This window comes from Patagioenas fasciata, chromosome 9 (genome assembly GCF_037038585.1).
Source record: "Patagioenas fasciata isolate bPatFas1 chromosome 9, bPatFas1.hap1, whole genome shotgun sequence".
NCBI classification, from domain to species: domain Eukaryota; kingdom Metazoa; phylum Chordata; class Aves; order Columbiformes; family Columbidae; genus Patagioenas; species Patagioenas fasciata.
In genome coordinates, this window is record NC_092528.1 from 22905261 (window position 1) to 22931431 (window position 26171).

Below are 26171 nucleotides of genomic sequence, written 5' to 3' on the forward strand. Positions count from 1 at the left end.
GCTCCTCAAGTCTGCATGTGCACATGAAGCAGAATATCCTATGCAATTAAGAGCATGCATCAGCTACCACAAAACCTGCTTTTTTGCTGGCATAATATCCTTCTCTGAAAGGTGTTCTAGGTAAGTATTTCTATTGTGCCTGTGTGGGAAAGAGGCCACAAGATGGGGTGAGGTTTTATGAGCTATGGGAGGTGTTTATTTGGCATCACAGCTGAGCTCCTGGGACAAGTGGAACAGGTAGACTAAATGATTTGCTTCATCCTCTTTCAGTTTGACCTCATTCAATAATCATGTAGCAACCATCTCAGGAATGTTGTCAGCATGGTGCTACACAGCAGTCACGTTCCACTTCGTCATGTCTTTCAGTTCAGCTAAAAAAGCAGAGGAAATAATCTACTCCTTGGGACTAGTATCTGATGTTTCACAGAAGGCCAGCAAATTCAAAAACAGAAGCCAAAAAGGAACAGGAATCCTCTCTGAATTCCTGAGTACAAAATTACCCTTAGATTTGAAAATAAGGAATAGGCAAAAGAATGACCTCAACATTTCTATGGATAAGAACCTGGATATATCCCCTCTGCTCAGGATAGTATGTTACCTTTCCTGCAGAAGCAGCTCTTCTGCCCATCCCTTACAGAACTGTTTAAAAACAAATTTTTGTAAAATCGCTGTAACTACATACATTTAAACTGGGAAACACAGGAAGACAAAAATATCTCTCTCTTTGGGAATGAAGCAGAAACAGTAGAAACTGGGAGCTAAAAGACGTGCTGTATGCATGAGCTTCCCATGCCCATGTTGACTGGTCCAAGTCTGCAATAATAATATTTGGGCTTTAAAGAGTCTTTCTAAAATGAACCTCTGAGACCTTCAGAATTAGCCATAAGCAGAATGGTTTAGAGAACCTTTCACAAGCTATTTCTCCTGACACCTAGAAGGCTGAAAAGGCTCACTACTGAAACCAAATGGGCTGTAACCAAGCCGGGGGGGGGGGGGGAGGGGGGCCGGGAAGACACAGGAAAATTCCTATCTTCCCTGCAAATACAAATGAAGATTTGGTTGTTTCAAAAGAGAAGCTGTTGAACAAGGTAACATGTTCAGCAATGTGCAAGTTACCAGTTTGTGCAGCAGTTGCTGGAAACCCCAGGAGGAGCCAGCAAGCTGTCACTGCAAAAGTCACATCAAGCAAAACCACCCCAAGGACTGAGAACAGGGGCACCAGGGCAAAGACACCTGTCCCTAGAAAGTACATAAAATAAAGTGTGAAGAAACCTGAAAGCAGCAGAGATGTGTCTCAACGTTCACTTATACTTGTCCAGGAAAAACTTTTCACAAATCAAAGACACCAGAAGGGAAAGTTTGTCCACTGTGATGGAAAAGTGAACACAAGCTTGGGCACTGGCTTTAAATAAAGCAAAACAGCTTCCCAAGAGTAGGAAAACTAAAAGGAAAACTGACTACTAAAGTGAACCAGGTTTGTTTTCATAAAACATACAGAATTAAATATATTTTACCGTTCAGCTTATGGTTTTATCAGTAATATTTTAAATATATTTGGACAAATTATTATCTGCAGTGAGTGACTTTATGCTGCCACTTTGTCTCTGTACATTTAAATAAAACATATAGCTGACAATACTTTTTAACATCAAATTACACCAGTATAAAATATTTCATTTTAAGACCAGCATTTTCTTTTGTGTTACTGAAATTAAGATTTTCTTTTTCAGTGAAGATTAAAAAATGTGTAGGATTTCTGCTCCATCAGAAGAGAGATTAGTAAAGAATTCTTTAAGAATATTCATTGGCAGTCAGATGCTGGGTTTGACCTTGTATGTTGGAGAAATTAAAAAGCTAATAACTATTCCTGTTCAGCCAACAAATCTGAATATAGGAGGCTTCTTCTGCCTTGAGAAAACCTGAAAATTAGATGGAAGTCCTATCAAAAAGATACTGTTAATCTAAACTAAGCAGGAAAACTTCATGCTATGTTATTAATGCAACCCCAGCTCTTGGTGCAACGACAAAGCCCAAGAGTCTGCTGATCAATCCACAACAGGTGTATCTCAGAGCTGCGCAGAAGGCTGGGGGGAGGTATGTGCTTTACTGATTTTTGTCAGGTTTGAGAGACCTATATTATGCTTAGGACCAGTGGTGTTTCTCTGATCCACAGACACCACAGCTTGTCAATGTGCTTAGTAATCATTTAATGAGGTGGGGGCACTGCTTCACATTCAACCTAGTACAGCTACTGCAGGGTAAGAACTTACATTCTCATTTCAGTGTTAATGCACAACTCACAGGAGCATGTCCAGCTGTGTACAGCAGTGGGTCTATGACATATAGCCAAACAAGCAGGTAAATTCATTTCTAAAATAATGCTGACAAAGGGCATGAATTTCCTCAACTACCAGATGCAGATACACTTGCACAAAAGAGAACTATACAAATTAAAACTCTTGAAGCCGCTCCACCCTGCAAAACACAGAATAACTCTTCCCACCCAGACACAGTCAGTAAAGATCCCATTGCTTTCTTGGGAATTCACATTCTGCACAAAATATCGGTTTTCTGGCATCCAGACTGAACCCTGTTACTCTGATCTAGTAATTATTTGAATCCAACTTCTCAGCACATTATTTTTCTTGACATTTCATCCTGCAGCTACTTCAAAACAGGCACCCACGTCACCCTCAGGCCTTGTTTTGCCAGGCAAGTTTCTCTTTTGTCAGTCGCTTCCACTTCTCACTTATGGGCTTGCTTTATGTAGGCAACACTAGTTCTTGAAAGTCATATGACTTCAATGGCGACTCAGCACAGATATATACATCTGTGGCCTTCGATTTGTTTTGTGGTTGTTATTTCACATTTCAGATAGTGACTCTGCCAGTTGCTCGCATGGCTTCTATCACCCACTTTAAAGGGAAGCCAAATTTTCCTCCTTAAGTGCAAAAGATTTGGAAACACTTGAGTTGCATAGCAGCCAAAGTTTCCAGAAATTTCTTAAGTTACGTCTGTCACACTTGCTACCCCTCACCTACAACTGAGTTTTCGGAGTGGTTACTCAGAATGAGAGCATTTGTCCCACTTCCTCCTCTCATTCACACCCCCACCTCCACATGACTGCTATGGTGACACATAATTTCAGTCACCACTACATGCCACTGAGTGGCAGCCTTCAAGAATGCGGCACAGGCTCCTGCAAGGTGCACCAGCCATAGACACAATGTGATCAATGTCAGGAACGTTGGATGGGTCAAGACCAGAGCCAGAACAGCAGCAAATAATACCTCATATCCCGTGATTGCTATCTGGTGCATGGAGTCATTTACTGATTTGATGATATCAAGCACTGTGGCCAGGGCTTCTTCCAATTCAGCGGTATCCTCTGAATTCTTGCTGCACTTCAGCATTTCCTGATTAAGAAAAAAAAGAGAGATATGAAAACTACTTGAAAACTTATACCAGAAGCCAAGTTTTATGGGTTCATTTAAGATGAGACAGAATAATTCTGACATATTTGCAATGAACTATTTGCATGTCACAGAATTACATCCAGGTTTGCTTTTTTTTTAAACTCCACATCTGCTAGAAAAGAAACTCAATATAATTTCAGGTGTTAAAGAACTTACCACTTCCCTTTGCAATTTGTTCCACAAAGTACATATTTTTCAGCTGTTAATCTTTTTGGGGGGGAGAAATAGGCCAGGTTACTATAAATCTTACCCACCTCTTATTCTCTGTCTCTGCACTACAATGTACTGATCTACATTTACAAATTTGGAAGCCTTTTATGAGAGATAGTAATTTTGAAGAACAATGATGACCTCAAGCAAAAAGTCATCAAACATTATATTCTGCTTGAAATACAGGAAGTTATTCCACCCTCCAACCCTTGCACAAGGAACAATAGGCAAAGTTCTGGACAAGTCAAAAAGTATGTGCCCCAAGGAAAGAAACAAACAAAACCTTTTGAGGGCTCAATTTCTGTAATCACTTCACATACAGAAATCCTTTTTAGAGCTACAAATATTTAGGGCCAGCTGCTTACCTAGCCTAGTACAGTTCTTTACAAGAATGACTTTTCTTATTTTTATATGTGTCTTTCGGTTGAAAAGTTCTAGTCATAGCTGAAGTCTTAATTCTCTTTTTGTAACCAACAGTTATAACCTACGCAAATCCTGAAAGACACTAAGATCTTCATTTTTAATGAAATCAACTGCATTGCCTCTTGTTCTTCTGCCTATAGAGGAGCCCTGAACCTGATTGAGATGGACTGATTGTTTTTTTCCCCACTGTATAGTATTGAAAGCAGTTACTGCCAGCGAATATTCACCTGAGGTCAGAATTGGACTCTGTATCTTTGCTAAATGCATCTAGGGAAGACTAAGTTTATTGGTTGTTAATGAGGTAATAGTTTCAGTGACAGAATTGATAACCAAATAAACATTTTATTCATCATTATTGACTTGTCCCTGCCCTATACATCTAACAGGGGAATGAAAAAAGTGTTTGGCTGGATGAAATTTTCACTTCAGAAATGCAACCTGTGAAGAAATCAAGAAATAAGTTATTCTAATAACAACATTTCACCCGGAACGGTACAGTAAGGGAGTTTAGTTTTGTTTCCTTATGCTGATGACAATCTCAAGAGAAAATAGGCCCCAGAAGTAAACCTAAGAATGAATAAAAACTCTTCTATCTTTAGGAATCTTTATTATAGTAAGAATTAGACTCCTTCATAAAAGGTGGCCATTGACATGGTTTTCATTCAGTCATGTCATTTTCAGCCACATTTTGAGTTCGGAAATAATTTAATCCAGAAGCTGAGGCGGTTGTGTTCCTGTAAAACAGGACTACACAATAGCGGCAATCTCTTCTGAAGTGCTTGGGTGACCAGGGTTCAGAAAGTAAAGGCAGGATGCATTCCTGTAGTACCCGTTGTACAATTTCCAGGATGAGAATGGGTTCCTGCTCTCTGTATAGTGGGCCTGCTGCTTTATAATATTAGATAAACTGATTGAAACCAGAGGACTGCAATAATTGTGATCCAGAATCTAAAATGATTCACTGAAGGCACACAGGTTCTTGGATGTTTGTTACCAATTTTTCACTGACTCACATTTTCTTACACTTTTAAATGCTCCTGCAGCCAGGGATGCAACATTTTCACAGGTCTCATTAATCCCTGACAAAGTAAACATCTGTGCCTTATTGCCAGTACAAAACTGGTCTGACCAGCTTCAACCCCAATGGCTGCAACCTGTTTTGCCTAAGAATTTCACTCCTTGATCTAATCTTGGGTTTATTTATAGTTGTATTTCAAATTGAAATTAGAATGTAGTTTAGTCTTACTCTTCTGAAGGCCTTGACGTTTCCTCCCTTCCCACAGAATAGTTTCAAAAAATAGAGCCAAATTTACTACTGGATTACATTGATGTAAATCTACCGGAACCAGTGAAGTTGCATCCTTGTTAGTGTCCCACTTTGATATTTGGATTAAATAAACGGGTCACAGAAATACTGCACAAGTGAATGGCCAGCCAGATCCCCACATGGCTTAAACTGGCACAACTTGACCAGCACATGGTAGCAATTAGCAAATAAAATTGCAACCTAAAATCTTCATTGCAAATTTCACACTAAGTTTAATGACATTACACAACACTAGATTAAGTCCAGAGGCTTGAGAACAGCATATAATCCACCTGCATAACCTGCCATAAGGAAAAACCAGTAAATATTGGTATTAAGAACGACGGAGATGAAGACAGACATTTAAGCCATCATCTTCAAAAAATGTCATTGGTTTGAGAGCATACATTTCCCCTAGCCCAGTTCAGACCAGAATTTCAAGCATGGACCACTCACAGATCCAACTAAACCAAGAGGGAAATTCAGATATTCACCCCATGGAAAAGTCACAGACATTTTTTTCCTAGCTGGGTCTGTAAAACAGAAGCACCAAAAGGTAGTTGCTCCTTCTGAGAGGCTGGAGTAACAACCATGGGAAAATATCAGGTTCAGAGAGCTGAAGGAGTTTTGTTAAACAGAGACAGATGTCAGAGACAGGATTTAGAGCATCAGTTCCTGTTTTCAAACTGTAGGATCGTCTACTAATCCAGTAATTCAAATGCAATTTCTGTTTAAAGATAAATAAAACAATAAAGATCATAAAGTACTTACTATATAAAATATCTTACTTTTTATATATCAAACAATGTATATACATAGCAGCATATATTACTTTCTTAGTAAGTAATAGCAGTTCTCATTCTGAAATAGAAGTCCTTTCTTTGACTGTTTGTTACCATTTTACAACTTAGCATTACAAAGTATTTGTTGAAGTGAGAGAGGATTCCTTTCCAGGTAGTCCTTCAGAAAATAATGCTGATACACAATTCTGTAAGTAAAACAAGCTATGAGTTGGAATTCTTTGCACTGTCATGGAGAATTTACCTTCAACAGCAACTGGTACTTCGTGATTCTCTGGACTGGCTTTAAGAGATAAGCATCTAGTGAGAGTTTATGGTCCAATTTACGCTGACACTCCTGTAAGAGACAATAGGGAAGAAAAATGCAATTGTTTCTTGAAGCACAGGCAAGACATCAAGACCATTATCATTTGGTAATTTAAAGATTATATGTCTGAATTAATTGAGAGAGAAATTTGTTCCATCTGCATAGGAGTTTCCAGGTTACTTATGCCACAGTCAAAATATATTTAAACAAGAGATAAGGTTTAGGTTCAACTTGGTGTCGAAATCTGGCATGCCCTGCTCATGAGATCGCAATCATCTGGGGTTTGCAGAGAAGCCGGCACTTGTTTGGTTTGGGTATAGCCTGAAGAGTCAGGGAATCCATTTGCTGCTCTACCCACCCAGTCTTGCATAGAAAGAACCTTGACATGCATTGAGCACTCGCCATCACTGTGAGCAGCGTGTGGAAAAGTCTGGGTATTTCTCGAAGTTTTCTAAAGAAAGATGAGATACAGAAGGAAAGCAAGCTTTGATGGTCTTGCACTGCTAGTCTGCAATGAAACTCCACCTGAAAAAAGATGCTGTCTCCACATTGTCTCCAGAGGGCTTCAGACCTTGGCTTGTTCTGACAATATTTTTCATATATTTGGAGGTCCTCTTTCTGCAAGAAAAGGAGAGGTTAAGTAAGGTAAGAAAAAAGAATCCACAGAGCACCTGCTTTGAGTGACACTTTTTCTTACCTTCCATGCAAACATTAGTCATTAATTCATGGTGATAACTCTGTGTGTTAAAAACACACTGAAGCTACCAAACTTGCCTTTTACTCCTGTAAATACACCTGAAAGTGAAATTTTCTTCCTCACACTTTTTGCACAAAGCAAGGGGACTGCAGACTGGCAGACACATAATCTAATTGCAAAACTGTTATCTTCCAGATGGGGAAGAGATGGCTTGAAAACAAACAAAAATAAACATTAGAAATGTAAAGTTTGTTAACAGTACTGGCATAGACCTGCAATTGCTAACAATGCTCACCACTTAGCCAAGGTTTACATGTTCAAAACACTTTGAAAATACTGTTGGCTCTCAATAGTACAAGGATTAATGAAAACAGTAGCAAGTTTGTCTTGTTGATGTCCCAGGCCAGGCAGGTGGAAGTGCTTAAACTCTGTCCTCTGCAACTTAGAAGTGGGTGGATTCACCTGACTTTCATTTACCTTTAACTATAGCCCTTTGACTACACCCTGGTAAAAAATCCCACTGACTTCAGTGGAAACAAAGGCAATCTCTATAAAAGCCCAGAGAGGTGTATTTTAAGCTCCCTAGACTATAGGGGTGGACACAGACAGACAAGTTCTGCCAGGTTCTTGGCTCACTGACTGTGCACCCCGGTGGCACAGAAGCCCTGCAGCCAGGTGGCTGCAAAGCTGTGCTATATAGATTCCTGAGCAGGGCTGGCTATGCTATATGGGTATCTAAGCAGAGCTGGCTGTACCATATAGATTCCCAAGCTGGGCTGGCTGCATCTGACCACCTGGGAGCTTCTCATCTTTGCATCTATCCTGGTGGATGTGACCTCAGTGAATCAAGACAGCGCCAAAAATAAAGTTCAGGAATTCCCGGCTCTTGCTTCTCTGCTTTCAGCCCACCAGACAGTGCCTACACACTCCTGGTGCAGGGAAGGCATTTTGTTTTGCATAGAGTTACTAGAAGAAACCAGTATTGCTGCAATCTACCTCCACAGACCTGGGCTGGAGTTTCCCTGATGAATCAGACGTCAAAGCAGAGCTATGCCGTGCAACACCTTACTGCATTAAGGATTACACAATACAAAAAGCCCTGTTGCAACTCAATAAAGTATTAATGGTGCTCTTACAAAACAGGTGTAGTGTTTTCTTCACACAAATAGAATTGTTTGTACATGTTGCCTTGGAGGGAAGTTAGTAGGGGGTAAAACCCACAAAACTGGAAGTAATAACGAAGTGTGATCAAGCATTACAATTTGTTCCTGGTCCACAGAAACCTGATTGGACTGGACAAGAAGAATAGAGACAGCAACAGTCAAGAGCAGTATTAGGATTAAAAGAGAAATACCAATTTTAACTTAAATAAAAGGTACAATAATCAACAATTTACCTGTAATTTGTCATAGTGGAACCACCCTATGAAAATGCAATCTCCTGCTGTCTAAATCAGTGCCACCTGCTCAGGCAGAGACTTACATCTTTAAATACAACTTTAAGGTTTGTAATAGTGAAAGAAATAGAAAATTCCTGATGAAATTACTGGGATCAGAATCTAAAATGCTAAGAAATAATTAATTGCCTAATTACTCAAATCCCAGTTTTAAACATTCCATACATTTCTATTTTCATATCCAGAGGTCATGACTCTCTGCTGGTACCTTTACACCACGCTTATCTCTCCTGCAACGCTTTTCCTTTCTGCAGTGATTTACATCACAATGTCTTCATACGCTTTTACATATGTGGTATATATGCACAATTCAAATTATCTTTTTGATTGCTGATTTATGAATAAATTTTAGTTCAGATTAGAATTTAGCCCTTTGAACCCAACTCACAGGTTTCTGTTCAGCCACTATGGTCCTTTCACAGATACCCTCCTTTTCTAAAGGTTTCTTTCTCCCTGAATGACCACATGCCCCAGCTGCTGGCTCCTATTAAATTACTCTTTTTCCAAGGTTAGCAATATGAATAAGTAAATAGTGGTAAGTCACAGCAAGTCACTCTTGCCAGACACCTCACCTGGCACACCTTTTGGTTCTTTCTGGGTATCCTTACCTTGGTTTGGCAAGCTTGCCTTCTTCCCAGCCCCATGTTTAGCAGATCAGCCCACAGTGTTCCTCTTGCTGCTAATAAAGCACTAGAAGGCCCATCCTGCAAAGCACTTAGTACTGATCCCTCCCCACTGAGCACCTGTGCAGGGCTTTAAGTGAGATCAGGCATCTTGGTGATGGTATCATATAATAGCTGCCACGTGGGCAAAGTTGAGCTGCCTTAATTGTAATTTAGGTCATATGAAGATCATCCCCTAACAAGGTCAGGCAAAGTGGGAGTGACAACAAGAGGGGTGTTTCCATCTCATCTTTTATCTGATTTTGCTACCAAGTTCCAGGAGAGAAGCCAGAGAGACAAAACAGGCTGGGACTCCACAGGCTGTTTCTGCCATCGCCTGAGAAAAAAGGTTCACATCCATGAGAGAGCATGTGGGGATACGGCAGAGGGACAGAGGGACTCAGGCAGCAGAGTGTCCCACCGCAGCTCTCAGGACACTTTCATGCAACTCTGGAATCACAGCTGAAAAGTCCCAGTATGATCAGACAGGGCAATATTCCTCAAGTATGAATCTAAAAAACTGTCTGTTTCAAATAACAGGCCTACCACAATGCTGTGGCAGGATTGTTCCACACATACAAAGAAGGAGAAATGTAAATCCACAACAATGTGAGCATCCTCCCAGAGCTCTGCATCACCTAGAGCAGCAGCCGTCTCTGTTTCCCCTATGCCAAAGCAAGCACAGCCATAACTCAGGGGGAAAGCCAGAGGCCTCTGCTCGGCAGGAAGACATTAAAAAGCTGCCAATACACGGGGAACGCAAACACACAACCAGACTTTTGTTTGTGTCTCCTAAAGGCAGTCCAACAGAAATAACGGATTTCTGGACTTTATGTGGCTTCTTCTAAAAACAGAACATAAGGGCAAGCTCTTGAATCAAAGGTGCTACTGTGTGAGCAGAGACATCTCTGGAGAGAGGCTTTTGCTTTCTTGGTGCGAAATTTGAAATAGGGAGAACGCGAAGGCATGATTTAACCTCTTATTTGACAGATTTAGTGTTGTTTGAGTATGCCACAGAAACTGAGAAGTAAAGGTGGGAGAGGGACTGATTTTGCTTCCACTTCACACCTGAACCACAGCTTTAGTGCTGCTGATTTCATATTGGTAGAATAATGAGAACTGGGCTCAACAGCTGTTTTACAGTGAGAGACGTAAGCTACAATATTTAAACATGGAATTTGACCTTTCTGCAGAATTACAGGATCAATTCTGTACCAGGAATTTCTCCTTAGCTCCAAATCCAAGGATATGTGTAACACACAGACTATTTTATGCTTCTTGGATTTCAAAGCTTTGCGCTCTTCAAAGACTGTTTATCCTATTTTGCATAATGATTTCACCACAATATTTTCCTGCTCAGCATCTGAATCTTAGGATAACATATTCCTTAGTAGTGTAACTTACTCAAGCTCTAAATGCTTCACTGTTAAACAGAAAATAATACAGTGGACTTATAATCGCATTTATACTTGTATGATGCTCTTCAGCCTGACTTATTTGTAAATTGGGGGGCTACCCTTTGGAAGTATCACTTGGTCATAACTCCCATTGAAAACTTAAGATGTGGCAGTGCTCAACACCTCTGACAACTGGGGTACATACGTTTCATCCAAATCTGTCTGTATTTCATACAGCACGTTGTTAAAAAAAAAAGAAGATTCAACACGTATCCTGGAAAAGCAGCAAATGCTGGATGTAGTACACAGTGGAACCAGGAGGTAGCTTTGCCTACAGGGAAGAGGACAGATTTTCCCACTTCTCCTGCCTCTTGTATTTCCCATGCAAAACACGGACAGTTCAAACAGCTTTGTCAGACTACGAAAACAGCAGCAACCCACCAAAATAGGTTTTTTCTTATTAGTAGAGCCTCACTGTGAGTGCTATATAAATAAGCACCGTTTGTTATGTTACAGGGAACAGGACAGTCCTGCTAACTGGGTGCTGGGAGGGACATGACTGGCAGCTCTCAGAGGAGAGTTGCAGAATTTAGTAGCTGAAAGCAACAGCGTGTGAAGACAGATGTATGTGACCAAAGCCACCACTGCCTGTTGGCTTTATGCTTTCTTGTAAACTGAGCTCACTCTACTTTTAAACAGTTGAACCTGCCACTCCATACAAGTGAGAAGAATCCCACTTGCTTGTGAACAAGTAAAGGAATTGACCTCGCAGAGTCTTATGAAGCTGGTGAGGTTTCACCACACAAGGAAAGTGGTAGATTCTGCTAGACCAGCTCTAGGGGAGTAAGTCTCCTGAATGGTGCTGAGAAGAGAAAGATAAGGTAGAAGATAAGGTAGGAACAGGATGTACTGTCTGCACTCGGAGCAATCTGCTGTGATAGCATTCTTTGCTTATTTACAGTAGGATGGTGTCTGGGATACATCAGTCTGCTGGTATAGATTTTTCTGATACAAAAAATAAGTTAAACCTTTGGATCACTGAATTTTTTTTATTTATTTTTTTTATTTTTTTAACTAGGGCTTAAAATACATGGCTAAAACACTGGTAACAGATCTCTTCCTGTCAGTAAACCAGGTAAAGCTTAAGATGTCACAATACATGCTATTTAACTGTAGCTTAATTTGGGAGTATCTACTTATGTGAGTTTTCCTCATTCACAAAAGCAACCAGAATGAAAGGATAGGAGTAAACCTGTGAGCACTATAGGATATGACCATAGATATTCATACAAACCTGCAAAAGAATTTACTTACTCTTTTTAAAAAGCATCGGGCAAGAAGTTCAGGGTTTTCAATGCAATTTTCTATCTCCTTAAGGAAAATCCTGAGAGGAAGAAAGGAAAGCAAACAATAATGTAACATCCCACTCACATGGTGTGCTAGCATCTTTGTAAATACAGCACTTAATCATGTTGATAATTGGTATTCTAGATCACCTTGCCCACAGTGTGGACAAGGCTTCCGGAAAGGTTTATGATCTTAGAAAGGATAAAATTCCTTAAGAAAAGTGCTATCAAATATATCATGTCTTCTGTGGTAATAACAGAAATATAGGACAAATAAGCGGAATACTAAGGAAACTTACATTGGAATTTTGCCAGAGAAATAACCAGATTTAGTCCTGTAACATCTACCAGTGTACCAAGGGAGGAGGTAAAATACTTGCCACAAAATACATTCAAAATGGATAATGCCCAGGGAAATCACTAGTAAATACACACAAGGGTATCATTTTTCACCAAAAAAGATGAAATAGATGATCTCAGGGGTGTTCCCCCATGCATGGGTTTTATAGGACACACACAGAGGCAGAGTGAGGGTGACTTTTCCTGCCTCTGTGTGTGTGAGTGTGACACAGCACCCACATCAAGCGAGCGGCAATGACAGGAGCACAGGAGGGTGCAGGACAACCACCAGTTCCCACATGCCTGTTGTGGAATTCGTAGATTTCTGGGAGGTTCCCAAAGAGAATTTCTTTCTTGTTCTGGAGTGCAGATGGAATCAGATGTACTAAACTGGGATTGTCCATTTCCGAAGCATATCCCTGCAAAGAGTGGAAAATAAAACCAAGCTGTTTTTACCAGGGAAGAAGTGCTGTGTCTGAGACACTGAAAAGCCCCAAGGCCTATTTGCTTTTTGTTCTCAATAGAGCATACAAAGGCTTTTCCTGTGCCAGCTTCTTTGTTGCTCCCATGAATTTCTGATGCTTCTAAATTTCCCTGGAGCTTTTACCACTGCTAGCTGTGCAAACACAGTTTTAACCACAAACTGAGAAATCACTGGATTAATGAAAAATATGAAATCACATACCTAAGATTCAAAAGCCATTTTGGTCATGTAGGGATGGAAACTGCTAGGTTTGATAGACACATATCTTTCTGCTATACTGCTTAATTTGAAAAGGGTTAGTTTGGGTTTATTTGTTGAACTGTGGTATTTGCCTTGATTATTGGGTTGTTTCTTGTAGAAACTGGATTGTGTTTCTTCAATAAAAACTTTGAGAGAAAAACAGTCTGAGTGGAGATTTTAAACTCAAGAGTAATATACCAATTATGAGAGCTGTCAGCTCCCACAGCTCAAATCTAATAAAGAAGCAAACACATGGCTGTAAAAATAAACTACCCAGTCCTTCATGTCCCACCCAAATCCAAGCATGACTGAGCCCTGCTCAGCCTCCATCCTCCCACAGACTGGGGACATCAGACTCCACACACACAGACTGTTCTGGTGTCCTACGAGTTTCCAGAGCTCAACAGTTACATTTGCAGTGTGAGCTGCTCCTTTCTGTGTTCAGACCCTACGTGGGACAATAAACAAGAGGGGGAAGAGGGCCTGCCTTTTTCTCAATTGTTTTCCAAACCTACATTCACAGCAATTTAGTGTCTGGCCCCATGAAAATCAAGGGTGCTGTTTCTGACACCTATTGATATTTTGAAAAGGCACATGATTGATGGTTCCCCTGTCCATAACTTTGAGAACCATGCAACTTTTACCATTCTGTGGGCTGGGGTCAGAGACGGTGCCTCTTCCTTTAAGCCCTGAGGAAAGATGTTCAAAACATCCATCTCATGTTCCATCTCCAAGGCTGGGTTAATTTGCTAACAGAGCCCATGTACTCTAAACAGGAGGTGGGAGGTCAGAGTGCTCAGCCCATGAAGGATGTGCTCCCAGTGGTGACTTGGAGGTTAAGCACCAGAAGTAATTTCAGAAGTTTTTCTTACCTCTATTATACTTTGAAGTTCTTCTACATAAACACGTTCTGTTTCTATGAGCTCATTGATTATGTGGCTAAAAGACAAGAAACGTGGAGAGATAGAGTGTTTACAAACAGTTCAACAAAGCGTAGATGAAAGAAAAAACAGTATTCTTTGCATATTCCTGTTTATGCCTCTGACTATACAAAAAAACCCTTCAAAGGTCATTTCTCCATACTTCAGTAATGTGCCTTGTTGATAGGCCTAAAAGTCCTAAACAACCTTGGAACTACTATTTTCTCAGTTCATTTTAAACTTCATCTTGGTTGCTTCTGTCATTTTTACACCTACAAATCTGAACAAAAAGATTAAAAATGCCCCAGAAAGCAAACAAAAAAGTTTCCTCTTCTAATAATAACTAACAATACTCAATAAAAGGGGATCATATTTCTCAAGGCTATGTTACATTTCTGTTTTGCTTTATTTTATAAAATAAACAAAATTGGTGATCAGGCTTCCTTTCTTCAATACATCGCAAAAACAGGCAACTGGAGGATGTCAGAAGTCTGAAAACATGAAAGTAAGCTGGAGTAAAATATTTATATCTTGGACTTTTTATTTCTAATATTAGTTCAGTGCTCCTAGGTAAGTTGAAGACATATATCTTGAAGATGCCTGATTTATTTCACAGAAACATGAATGTAACCAATTCACTTTTTGACAAATAACTATTAAGATTTTTAAATAAAATTCCATTAAATTCCTCAACTTTTTAATGCATCAGTTGTCCCATATTCTCAATAGAAAGTTCTCTTTAATACACTTATGAACAAAGTTTTCAGGGTAGCTCTTCCAGAGGTCTGAGCAGTTTCTCCAAGTAGAAAAGGACGAATGCCAAATATTCATCTCCTGGTCGATGCATCACAGGAGCCTGTGACCACACAGCCACATCAAGCAAAAATACAGCACCAGGAGGGCACTGGGGAGTAATGTCTAGAGGAACTGGAATATGTCGTAAAATCTAACACAAAACCTTAAGAAGATTTGATTTTACTATTTTACTTAATTTTATATAGTAAGAGTAAATGCTTTCAGTTTGTGTTACGGAAAACTTGTGTAACTAACATATTCCCTCCTTGTAAAGGTGGTGGTAGCTGTTTTATCATCTCAGTTTCAACGACAGTGAAACAGAGAAATAATAATGATGGCATTCCTTCAGTTCCTGGTTAGAGTTAAGAGCTTCATATCTCTAAACTATAAGTCTGTACATAAAGGGTAATCATTTTCCAATACATCTGCACTGTGAAATAGCAGCAGGATAGCAGGATTTGCTGCCTAGATAAGACTTTCACTGCTCACATTTTTTGTTTTGTTTTGGTTGGTTGGTTGGTTTGGTTTGGTTCTTTTTGTTTTTGTTTGTTTGTTTATGTTTTTTGTCATTTATTTGTTTTGTGGGGGTTTTTTTGTGTCGTTGTGTTTATTTGGTTTTTAACTAGTCTTTTTCCAACTACAAATTGTGTCCACATGAATAAAGAGGAATTTAATCAAACATCCAGCGTTCAGTCAGACTCAGTGCTCATGCTTTAGAACTGTTACATTTGCCTCTTAGCACCCATGGCCAAGCACATCTCTGGGATTTCCCACTTGGAACACAGGAGCCATATGCTTAACCCCCAACTGTCCCCAAAGCAGATACCTCTCATGCTTCTGCAAAGAGCTGGTGCCTGCAAATTCTACTCCCTAGGCTGCTATTGGTTGATAAGAGTGTTGCAACATATAATCCATCCATCTGCACCGATCCCACATCCAGATGTTGTTTTAGATAATTACAAGACTATTCTTCTGACAGTGTTATTCTGTATTTCTTTCTCTAACAAGGTCGGTGCCACAGGAGGAACACTCAGCACAAACCCATCAGAAAAGAGCTTTCCTTGGCTCCAGAGTAACTTACCTGAATTGCTCTCCAAATAATACCCATGGCAGCAAAATCTCAAACGTTAAAGGTTGTTGCACATGAATCACTCTTTTGTCAAACTATTGACAACATAAAGCCATGCACTTGATCAAAGGGCCTTCCACAGACTTCAGAATTGCCCTGACAAAGATGCAATTTGAGAACAATAAAATAAAGAGCTACATAAGTGTGTCTTGCTGCTGCAGGGGAAAGCATTGAGCGGATATAAAGGACACGCTTCCACAGTCACTGTGTGAGCATGCTAGGTTGGTAAATGATGAAGTAGAGAGCTCACTGTATGGTACAAGGGATTTAATGGCATTTGAGGTAGTCTAAGAGCCTAGAAAACTGGCAGAGACAGCATCTGATATACCTCATGCCATGAGGGATGAAATGTGAAATGTCCATCTCTTCTAAGACACCATAGGGCGGTGAGGGTAACTCAGCCTGTACCTGCTGCGAGTACCATGTTTAAGGGAAATATGACACAGCAATTGATAGGACTATTGTCACAGGCAGTTCTTCCAGCTCCCTTTTTCCCTCGTACAATCTCAACAAACGTGACTGGGTTAGAAGTTATTTCTAGTGACCAGCTACATCATAAGTCCTCTTTACACTGCTCAACATCTGAATAAAGCTAAAATTGCAAATGAACATCCATTTTTACTTAAGAGAAAGGACCTTGTACTGTGGATAAGAAATTAAGACAAATGCAGCTAATCCATTGTCTTTCTGACTGCTAAAGAAGAAAGTACAGGCACCAGGGTTCACCCTAATGTTTCTGTCAATAATACCAGACGTTAAGCAAAAGGTGAAATAGTGAAGGAATGGGAAAACATATCAGAAAAACGAAGAATATAAGCTAACCAATGCCAGATCAGAGATGTGGGCCGTTACTGTATTTAGAGTTTTAAACATAATTCACAGTTCCTTCAGTCCCTCTCTTTTTTTCTGTGCCCACATCCAAACTACATAGCAAAGTCCAGAAGTTTTGTGCAGATTTCTACCAGCTTGTGAGGGCTTTTCTCCAGCCCCCCATGCTGCCACACACACTGCTCAACACCCAAATCGCAGGCTGCTCCCTTGGAGGTAGCAGCAGACACAGCACTGAAGTATCTGCCATCCCCCCTGCTCTTATATTTGCTTTCCCCCTTCACAGAGAAACATGAAAACAGGAGATGGAGCCAGGAGGGACCACCTGAAATCTTGGCCTTGGCATTAAGGGACTGTTCATGGTTTGGCCAGTAAGTATGAGAACTTGCAGCCTTTAAATGGGTTTGTTGCAGTTGGCTGTGTCTGAGAGAATTCCGAGGTAATTTCAGAATAGAAGCAGTTTGCAGCCTCGACTTCGGATTCAGCGTTGTGGTTACAGGAAAGACCTAAACAGCCCCCTTGATGATTGGAAAGTGGATAAAAAACCAAGTGTAACTGGGATGTCTGAGGTGGGGGGAGATCTTCCACACTCCATTGCTCCTTCATTTCAGAAACATTTTATAATAATATGAGGTTGGGATGGCAGCAGTCCAAAACCAACAAAATTCTGTGTTGGCTCAAGTTTAAGGGCAGCTCTCACAAGGATAGTTCCTCGCCAGGATCCTCCCCAAGTAAGTGGACCATCTCAGCCCAGATGGTGGAGGATTAGGCACCTGACCTCAAGGTCTAAGGTTTACAAAGAGTCTCAGAAATCCTTAACATCTTATCTGTAGACATCCTTGTTGCCAGTAAACCTTAATTCCACTGGAGTATATTTGCCCCTTCCACAAAGAAACAAACAGAGTCACCAAATAAGAAGAGTCTCTAAGTTAGAATATTCTGGTCTAAATAATACCTGACCCAGTAGCTTTCCTGGTGTCGAAACAGTGATGTGGAACACTGCTCAGGAGAGCAAGGCCAGCTTTTCCCTTTGAAAGGAGTTCATCTTGTGTCCTAGCAGAGAGGGCTCAGCCACCACTCACCTGGCAAAGCACTTGGTGTGGCGGGAAGTTTGCTGCTGCCCTAGCTTGGCAGAACTAGGATGTGGCTGTGGTCGGGGACAGATCACACACAGGCCCACTGGTGTGATGTTGTCAGATGTTCCTCCAGCAAAAGACATTTCATGTTAAGGGAAACAGTTAAAATGAACAAACGAGCTCACATTTCTTTGAATTATAGATCTGGGTTTCTAACAGAACATCATGACCTTGGTTACACTGAGACCACATTTCTGAAAGGTGTGACTTCACATCAGTTTCCTTTGGTCAGATTATTCTTGCTTTGGCACTCATGACATCCTGTGGCCCTGCAGCGCTACAAAGATCTCACGCACTGAGCCTGTTTCCACCTCAAATGACTCCTGGCTTTGAGAGGCACCGCAGTGCCATCACAATAAGGAGGACAAGAAAAGGGAAGGTGATAGGAAAACTATTTCTACCTCTGGCAAGTTAGTCATGCCATGTTGAAATGAAGTAAAAAAATGATTGCATAAAGGGCTGTCTTCAACTGGGATGAGAATGTAGGAGCTTCCAGGGCAGCAAAAGCATTGGGAAGAGACTTGGAGAAAGAGGCTGGAAAAAGGGGAACAAGTCGGAGACAAGCTGAGTGGGAAGGGATAGTGGCAGAGCATTGTCTCAATTGTTTTCAGTCATGAGTGAAACCTTGAATCTGAGGTAAACACTGGTATTAATTAGCAACCTTCACTTGTGGTGAGGCATTTCTGTATGTGTCACTACCTGTGCTGACATTTAGAACAAACGTAGTTATTTACATTGCTTTGGACTGTGCAAAGAGCACCTAGCAATGTTGTTAACGAGGTGTAAACTAATCCTGCACTGTATTGCCTCATTGCAACAAAACTTTGTCAACAGGCATTTTTATGAGCTGGCTCCTTCGAGTAACTGAGACCACCCTCACCATAATGACCAGAAAGAAGACACACACCAAGCCCATTCCATCTGAATAATTCTTCCTCCTTCCTTCTTCCCTATTAACAGAAGAAACAGGAAATGTAATTGAATGCCTGGCCAAGCTCTCCAGGTATGTCAGGTCATTATGCAGTTTCTCTATCACAGTTCTGGTAGGAGCAGTGTGAGGTAGTTTCTCTGCTGTGATACGAGCTACTTTAGAAAACCTTATCAAATATAATGAATCAATAAGCAGAAAAAATACCCAGAGACTACCACAACTTATTAATATCTCTTCTGGGTAAATCTCAATGCGTCTTTGTTCATACAGTTACTATTTGTGCATCCTGCTCAGATGGCAACATAAAATTAGTTGGGAATTTTGTTTCCATAACTGTTCTTCTTCTCTAACAGACTCATTGTCTCACTTCCATTCACAGATCTTGTTTCTATGCCAGAATTTGCTGTCACAGGTTCCTGTCCTGTTAAGGAGTCTTTCCTAGAAAAGAAATTGGAGCCGTCAAATAGAATTAAACCAGTGGGGTTTTCCTGAAAGAAAACCCAATGCATAAATCAAAACTGGTGCTCCAAAACTATTATGCTGCAGAAAATCTGTCTGCATGACTGATGTGGACCAGTGAAAGTAGCACTTGTACATGGTTACTCCATAGCTGTCTTCTGAAAATGCATGGAGCCTGGAAGATGAAAAGGTAATATTTGCAACAGCTGAAACAGCAGAATACCAGTGTGCAAGAGCAAAATACTCAGTGGAATCCATTAAATTAATAAAAATAAAATAAACATAACTTTTATCAATATAGATGGAGATATGAATAAATTGAAAATATGGGCTTTTTAAATACCTGAGGCTTCAAAAACACGAGAAAGAACTGAACAGAATTGTGTGTGAATAGAGTAGGACATAAGAAAAGGGAGAGTGAGAAATGTACTGGCTGGCAAAAATGAACACAGTGGTAAAGACCCTCTTGACCCAGCACTCTTGCTGTTTCTGGGTGTAAATAAAATATAATAAAATTATATTTTTTCCAATGGCATCTCCTTTGTAGGTAGTGAATGGTGAAAATATCACTCTTTCAGTGGAAATAGAATCAGCAATAAACAGCACATCCAGCAATGAACTAGAAATTGCTACCAAAAAATCTAAGATTGGTGTAATCACAGAATCTCAAAGTCATCTCTGTGATATGAAATCAGAAGAAATAACAGCATGTCTGCTGCAGCCTAAAGGAAATTTCCATTCTACTTACATAATTGCTTTTAAGAGGAATACATTTTTTATTTCTCACAGTGCTAAAAGTGCCTTTCCCAGCTGGAAAGTACTTGCAGCTGAGATGGTGCAACAGCTCAAGTGAAATTTAAGTAGTGAGTCAGTTGCTGTACTTTGCCTCCTGAAGTGGAATGAAAGATCATTCTGGACATAAGAATATTTGTTTGAATGAAACTTTATATCTGTTATTTTACACAGAAAACATTTCTGATTTTCCTGACACTTTTTTTTTTTTTTTTTTTTAATAGAAGGGAGCAATGCCTTGAAAGAACAATGTTTGTTCTTAAAGTACATTTCATGGCTGCAAATGAACCCCAATTAACTAACTTTGAGAAGCACAAGGGATTTAGATTGTATGCTCCATCTCATCTGAAAATTGGTGCTCCTTAGTAAAGATACTGGAATTGCCTGCCTAGGTGATCCTATTCTGCTGCAATGTCAAATGGATTTACTTGAATTATAACTGAAGTTCTTCTGAGCAGGATTATATCTTTGTTAGAAATATATTTCACTACCAAAGTCACCATTTATAATATTTTGCTTCTTCTGAAATTCTCTGATCTCTTCACATATAAAGAATTGTCCCACATTCATTGTTCCCAAAACAAATTACCTTGGGGAAATGTTTTTATATCTCTTAATTAGTTGACCTACATTATAGGAACCAGAACATAGTTGTTAATGGAGAGGCAAATTAATAAAATCACCTACAGAGAGCAATAATATGTACAGAGGACTAAAAGTCGAGCAAGAGTTGTTTCTCATCTCAGCTGTGCATTTGCACTGAAATGATGCGGCTCTGTACACAAAGGTGAGCTCGCTTTAGGCAATGTGGATGCAGCAGACTGGTCCTTACTGGCCAAAATAACATGCCAAGTAGCTGAGCAAGTATTTGTCAGCTACCCATATTTGTGAACTACCCATCAGGCCCACCTTGAGATTTTGGTCTTTTAATCGTGTAGCTGCACCATTTCTATTTGATGATGAAGACACATTTAGCTCTGTGATATCTCAACATGGAGTAGTCAACTAGCTAAAAGCAAGCAAATAATTTATAGATCAAATTTGCTACCAATGTAATGGCTAAGTGGCATTTGTATTGGGCCATATTTTAGTAGATTGTATTAGGTTGCTCATAGATTGTTATCTATACAGGTTACTTGACACACACGCTTGTAAAATATCTGCACGTAATGGAGCCACTGCAGGTGAACAGGCTGTGTTTCACGTGTATTATGGTTTCTGACCTTTGCAAAACTATTTAACAGTTTTTTCTGTGCTCAACCTGACCTTTAAGAAACAAACTACTTTCAGTTAAGATGCAGTATATTTTTTCCATTCCTTTGCAGACGCAATATAATGATATCCAAATACCAGTTGACCTCATTGAGCAAGAAATCTGGTAAAGGCTGACAGTGCTGTGGATTTTCCCACACAGAGTGGTGAAGCATGATATTTGAAAAGGGGCTTTTTTAATAAAATAAAAAGGTACAGTGATAAAACCCCAAAACTTTTGAACAAGCAAGAGAAAAACAAAACAAAACAAAACACAACCCAAAAGTAGGTTAAAGAAGACTTAATGGGAACCATTTATTCTGAGAATTCACGTTGACTACTAGAGCTCAGGCTTTGAGTAAACCTAAAAGATGCCCACAGGCTCTAACTAAAAATCTGTGTAATCTCAGGTGGGTATCCTTGCTGGGCTGCTGGGACAATGAAGGATTTAGGCACATGTGAGTCTGCTCTGTACAAATTCCTACACCACCCTAATCTCTTACTCCAGAGCACCTCTTAGTTTCAGTGACTTACATCTCTCACACCTGTGGTACTCACTCGTCCCCATCCTGGCCCTGCAAGGACATTTTGGGCTGTGCAGAAGCATTCTGGGTTGGAATAGAGAAGCTGAACACAAAACTATTGTTCATCTCTTGCAAATGGCAACACAAATAGTATCCCGAAGGGCCACTGCTGGAGGAAGATAGGAGCTCCAGTGGTTTTGATTCGTGTAGCAGATCTGCCTTTGACAGCTTTGTTCTGCGAGATTTTCAAAGGCCATTTGAGTAGAATGAGGAATTAGCTTTATTATTAAAATTTATATATTTGATTTTACAGACAGCCCTGAGTTTATGTTGGAGAGGGCAGATCAGAGGCATGCATGTTGCACTTGGAAGGGAGGGGATGGATTTGATATAAGATATAATTCCCAGCCTCTGTGTGGGTTTGTATTTCAGTCTGAGATGTGACCTTAAGGAAACTCCAACCTGCAAAATCCACTTCTCCTTGTAATAGGATACAGGGTTGTGCCAGACTTAAAATCTATGGTCCTCCTGCCTGAGCTTTGGTAGAACTCTTGGATATACCCTGCTTTTAAATGTCTTTGAGAATCAGCATTCTGTCAAGCCTGAGGGTGTTACATGACAATAGGAATGGAACTGGGAAAGAAAATCCTGACAAGCTAAAACGGAGTTTATGGGAGCAGCTGGAACACATATGCTGCTTTAATTTCTTCTTGTCATGTTTACATCAGTAAATCGCGAACCGCCATGGCCGAGGAGCAAACATCCTTTGTGTGTGTGTGTGTGTGTGTGTGTGGTGCTTTCTCCACAGCTGTAATCCAGGGCAGTGGGGCAGGCAAGGATCATTCCATCTGCAGGTACAGTACACCTGGCAGTGACTGGGAAACACAGCTCCCAGCAACACCGCTCTGCATTTCCTAAGCTGTACTTCGGACAACACTCTCTACCACACCTCTGGAAGGCAGCTTGCAGAATTTTCTGCTAAACTTCGAGAAAGAGAGAGAGACACTGTCTGTTGAAAGAGATTCCAAACTTAGAAAGCAGCTTTAGAGAACTGTAGGATAGATTCCAGCTGAAGAATGTGTTCAAAGGGTGGCTTTACAGAAAACTCGCACAATTACAGATTGCAAGAAACTGGGAGGATATTACTCAGTATTTGGGCAACAGTATTACCCCTGTTTCTTACTTTTTTTATCTGAGGAGCTGCTAATGGCTAATGTCCAAGATAATACAATGGGACAGACAGATTTCTGGGCTCATTCGGGACTGCCATTCCTCTGTTTTTTATCCTGAGAGAATAGGAAGCTTGGTTTATCAATCTCAGTGGCTGTTACGAGTCTTACACAAGCCTTGTTTACGTGGTGAATGTCTTGTCTGCCACTTCAGTGTTTGTAGTTAGAACTGGGGTCGGGTGCAGGTGCACAGGTGACTGGAAGAGGTAACAGCACGCTGCACCAGGCACAGCTGTTACACAGGCTGGAGCTCTTGATGTCCTCTACCCACATAGTAAATCTAGTCTGACAGTACTAGTGGAGGAGCCAGCACAGACGAACAGAACCTGTACATTTTTATCAAGAATAGCATGCTCACTGCCACATTATCTAGCTCTAATTCAGGTCAGACACCATAAAGGCAAGATAGTCCATGCTAGTTTTTCCAACATGGCTATTAACCAGAGAACAACATTTGAAGACACGTTTGCAAAAACTAGAAATGCAAATAAAGCATCAGTGTCTTCAAACTAGAGGCTACAGATCAGCAACAGTGTATTGAACAATCTGGAACTTTGCAGAGTCTGCAGAGGGTCTGATTGACAGACAAGTGATACTATGTAGAACAGAATTCCTGTTTAGACCCATATGAGGGAAGAAGGTTTCTGCTGGCTGAAAAAATATAAGTGAATTTTCAGAAGTAAATACAGTAATCTAAACAGGAATATATCTCAAAACTTCCAAAGCTGGTTATTATATTCCCAGTTAATGAGCAGCTTGTTAAATGCAGGAAGTTAAGTCAGCGGTGATTTACTGAACTGAATTGATAAATCACTGCTCCATTGCATCACCAGCTACACCGGAGTGACAGATGTCCCATCTCCTATGCCCTGTTGGCAACTCTCCTGCAAACTATGCAATTATTTAGATCAGCCCAGTGTGGGTGCAAGTCACTGACATCCAGATTAGGCAACACGACCTGCTCTTCGTGCTGCTGTAAATGACAACACGGCATGCTCAGCACTTCTTCATGAGCTAATTCACGTACAGGAGCCACATGGTTTTAACTTCAGATCAGTTTAAAATCAGATGTCATTGGAACCAGTGTGAACGTGTACAGGGAAGACAGGTATGCTTTGGCAGCTCTATATGGAGACTTTTACACCCTGAGAGGCCTGATTGCTTCTAGTTTGTTTCAGTGGTTTCTTAGCCTGGAGACTGTCACTTTTCTGTCCTTTGAAGAGAAAGTGGCACCACCTGAGCTGAGGTGGTATAAAATCATACCAGTGCTCTCCTCCTTCCCCATCCATCAGCTTGGCAGTGACAACAGGGTTGAGTAACAGCCTCCTCTCCTTGCCTTGTGTCTATGCTGTCTGGGGTTTCCAGGTGTCCTCTATGCACATACAGGAAGGCCAAGGACTGTCAACCCCCTATATCAGAGCAAAGCAACGTTTTTATGGAGAGGTGATATAGATACAGTTCAGGGAGAAACAAACAGAGGAAACTTTAGGCCTACATATGCTTCTTCAGACAAGATGTATCTGGTCTCAGGCCAACACAAAGCAGCCTCTATTTGCACATATTCTATAAACTCTGAGTTGGACCAGGTGGTGGGAGAGACAGAATTTCAGTAAAGTCCTGGATAGGCACAGCAAGTAGCCACACATTGGATGATGCGGATTGCTCTCCATCGACTGTGTGCTTGCTGAAGTTTCCAATGCTTTTTCCTGTGGAGCACACACATTCCTGTGACACAGGGCAAGGCAGAAGACACCTCTGATCCTAATCTCCCCGTGTGCCTAAAACAATCCAACCATCCAGTATGTGCATGTGGCCAGCTGCATTCCAGGAGCCTGCCCAGAGCCAGCAGGCAGCAGAACAACTGCACAGAAAACAAGTTGAGGAATTCCTGGAATTTCTGAAGAGTATTAAAATAATCTTAGTATCCAATAGCAAATAGGTATGAGAGATAATAGCAGAAGTGGCTGCTTATTCCTCTTGGATACTTGATTAAGTGCAAATTTTGTAAGAAAGCATGTGAATATTAAGAGTGTTTATTATTCAGAATCTGCCTTCCAGATTCTTTGGGTGCAAGGACTTCAGGAAGCCTCCCAGAACACTCAGTAAATCACTGTATTGTGGCAATATGATTTTTTTTTTTGTCCTATTCATAATAATTTTCCCAGTTCACGAAACTATTTAGATCTATAGTAGGATGATGTCTCCTCTTGCTATTCTATGCACTATCAGCAGCAAGATCTCCCCACTTGGCAGCATACACTTTACTTCAAAGACCTTCCCAACCCTTTAGGCTGTAATTAGAGTTCTAAGTACTGGAGCCAATCTGCTCAACAGGGAAACTTCTCTGAAAACAAAGATTTTGTAAAGGTTGAAAGAGATGATGGCAAACAAGCAATGGCTAGTGGCTTCTTGAAATTTCTCCTGCTGACTGTTCTTTCATTAAGTTCCATGAAAGAAAACAGTTCTCTGTGCCTAACAATAAAGTCAAAAGAAGTTTCTCTATTAAAATGTAGACTCCAAGTTCTTCCCCTCTGCCAGCTGAAAGTTTTCATGAGTCTGGAAATTAGACTGCAAAGTCACACTCTCAGGATTCTACTGTAACACTTATGTCTCAATCTCTCACTAAAATAATCGTATCTCATTTGTAATACAAGTCTATATTTTATTATATCATAGTGTGAACTTTGTTACATCTTACATTTGTACACTGTAGGGAAACCTTTGCAATGGATCTTACTTCTGTCATTTAAAAGGGGAAACCCATTCCCTCTTTTGGTGTTGTCCAATCTGGAAAAGAGAAGGCTTCAGGGTGACCTCATTATGTCCTTTCAGATTATAAAGGGGACTAAAAGAAAGAGACATTTACCAAAGCCTGTAGTGAGAGGACAAGGGGCAATGGTTTTAAACTGAAAGAGGGTAGATTTAGATTGGACATAAGGAAGAAATTTTTCATGATGAGGGTGGTGAGACACTGGAACAGGTTACCCAGAGAAACTGTGGATGGCCCATCATTGGAAGTGTGGGGCTTTAAGCA

The 26171-nt window shown here is 40.5% G+C and overlaps 1 protein-coding gene across 7 annotated transcripts in view; it reads right to left on the reverse strand.

Annotated features, from left to right (window-relative positions):
- The window catches only part of MCF2L2 (MCF.2 cell line derived transforming sequence-like 2), a 164105-nt gene that overhangs the window by 34123 nt on the left and 103811 nt on the right, over nucleotides 1–26171 (reverse strand). For all 7 annotated transcript variants that reach the window (XM_071812609.1, XM_071812606.1, XM_071812608.1 and 4 more), the window contains 6 exons: nucleotides 14016–14082; nucleotides 12723–12838; nucleotides 12049–12118; nucleotides 7048–7140; nucleotides 6460–6552; nucleotides 3291–3416 (listed from right to left, as the gene is read on the reverse strand). In XM_071812609.1, the coding sequence (XP_071668710.1) occupies nucleotides 3291–3416; nucleotides 6460–6552; nucleotides 7048–7140; nucleotides 12049–12118; nucleotides 12723–12838; nucleotides 14016–14082 (565 nt within the window). The remainder of the gene's footprint in view (nucleotides 1–3290; nucleotides 3417–6459; nucleotides 6553–7047; nucleotides 7141–12048; nucleotides 12119–12722; nucleotides 12839–14015; nucleotides 14083–26171) is intronic.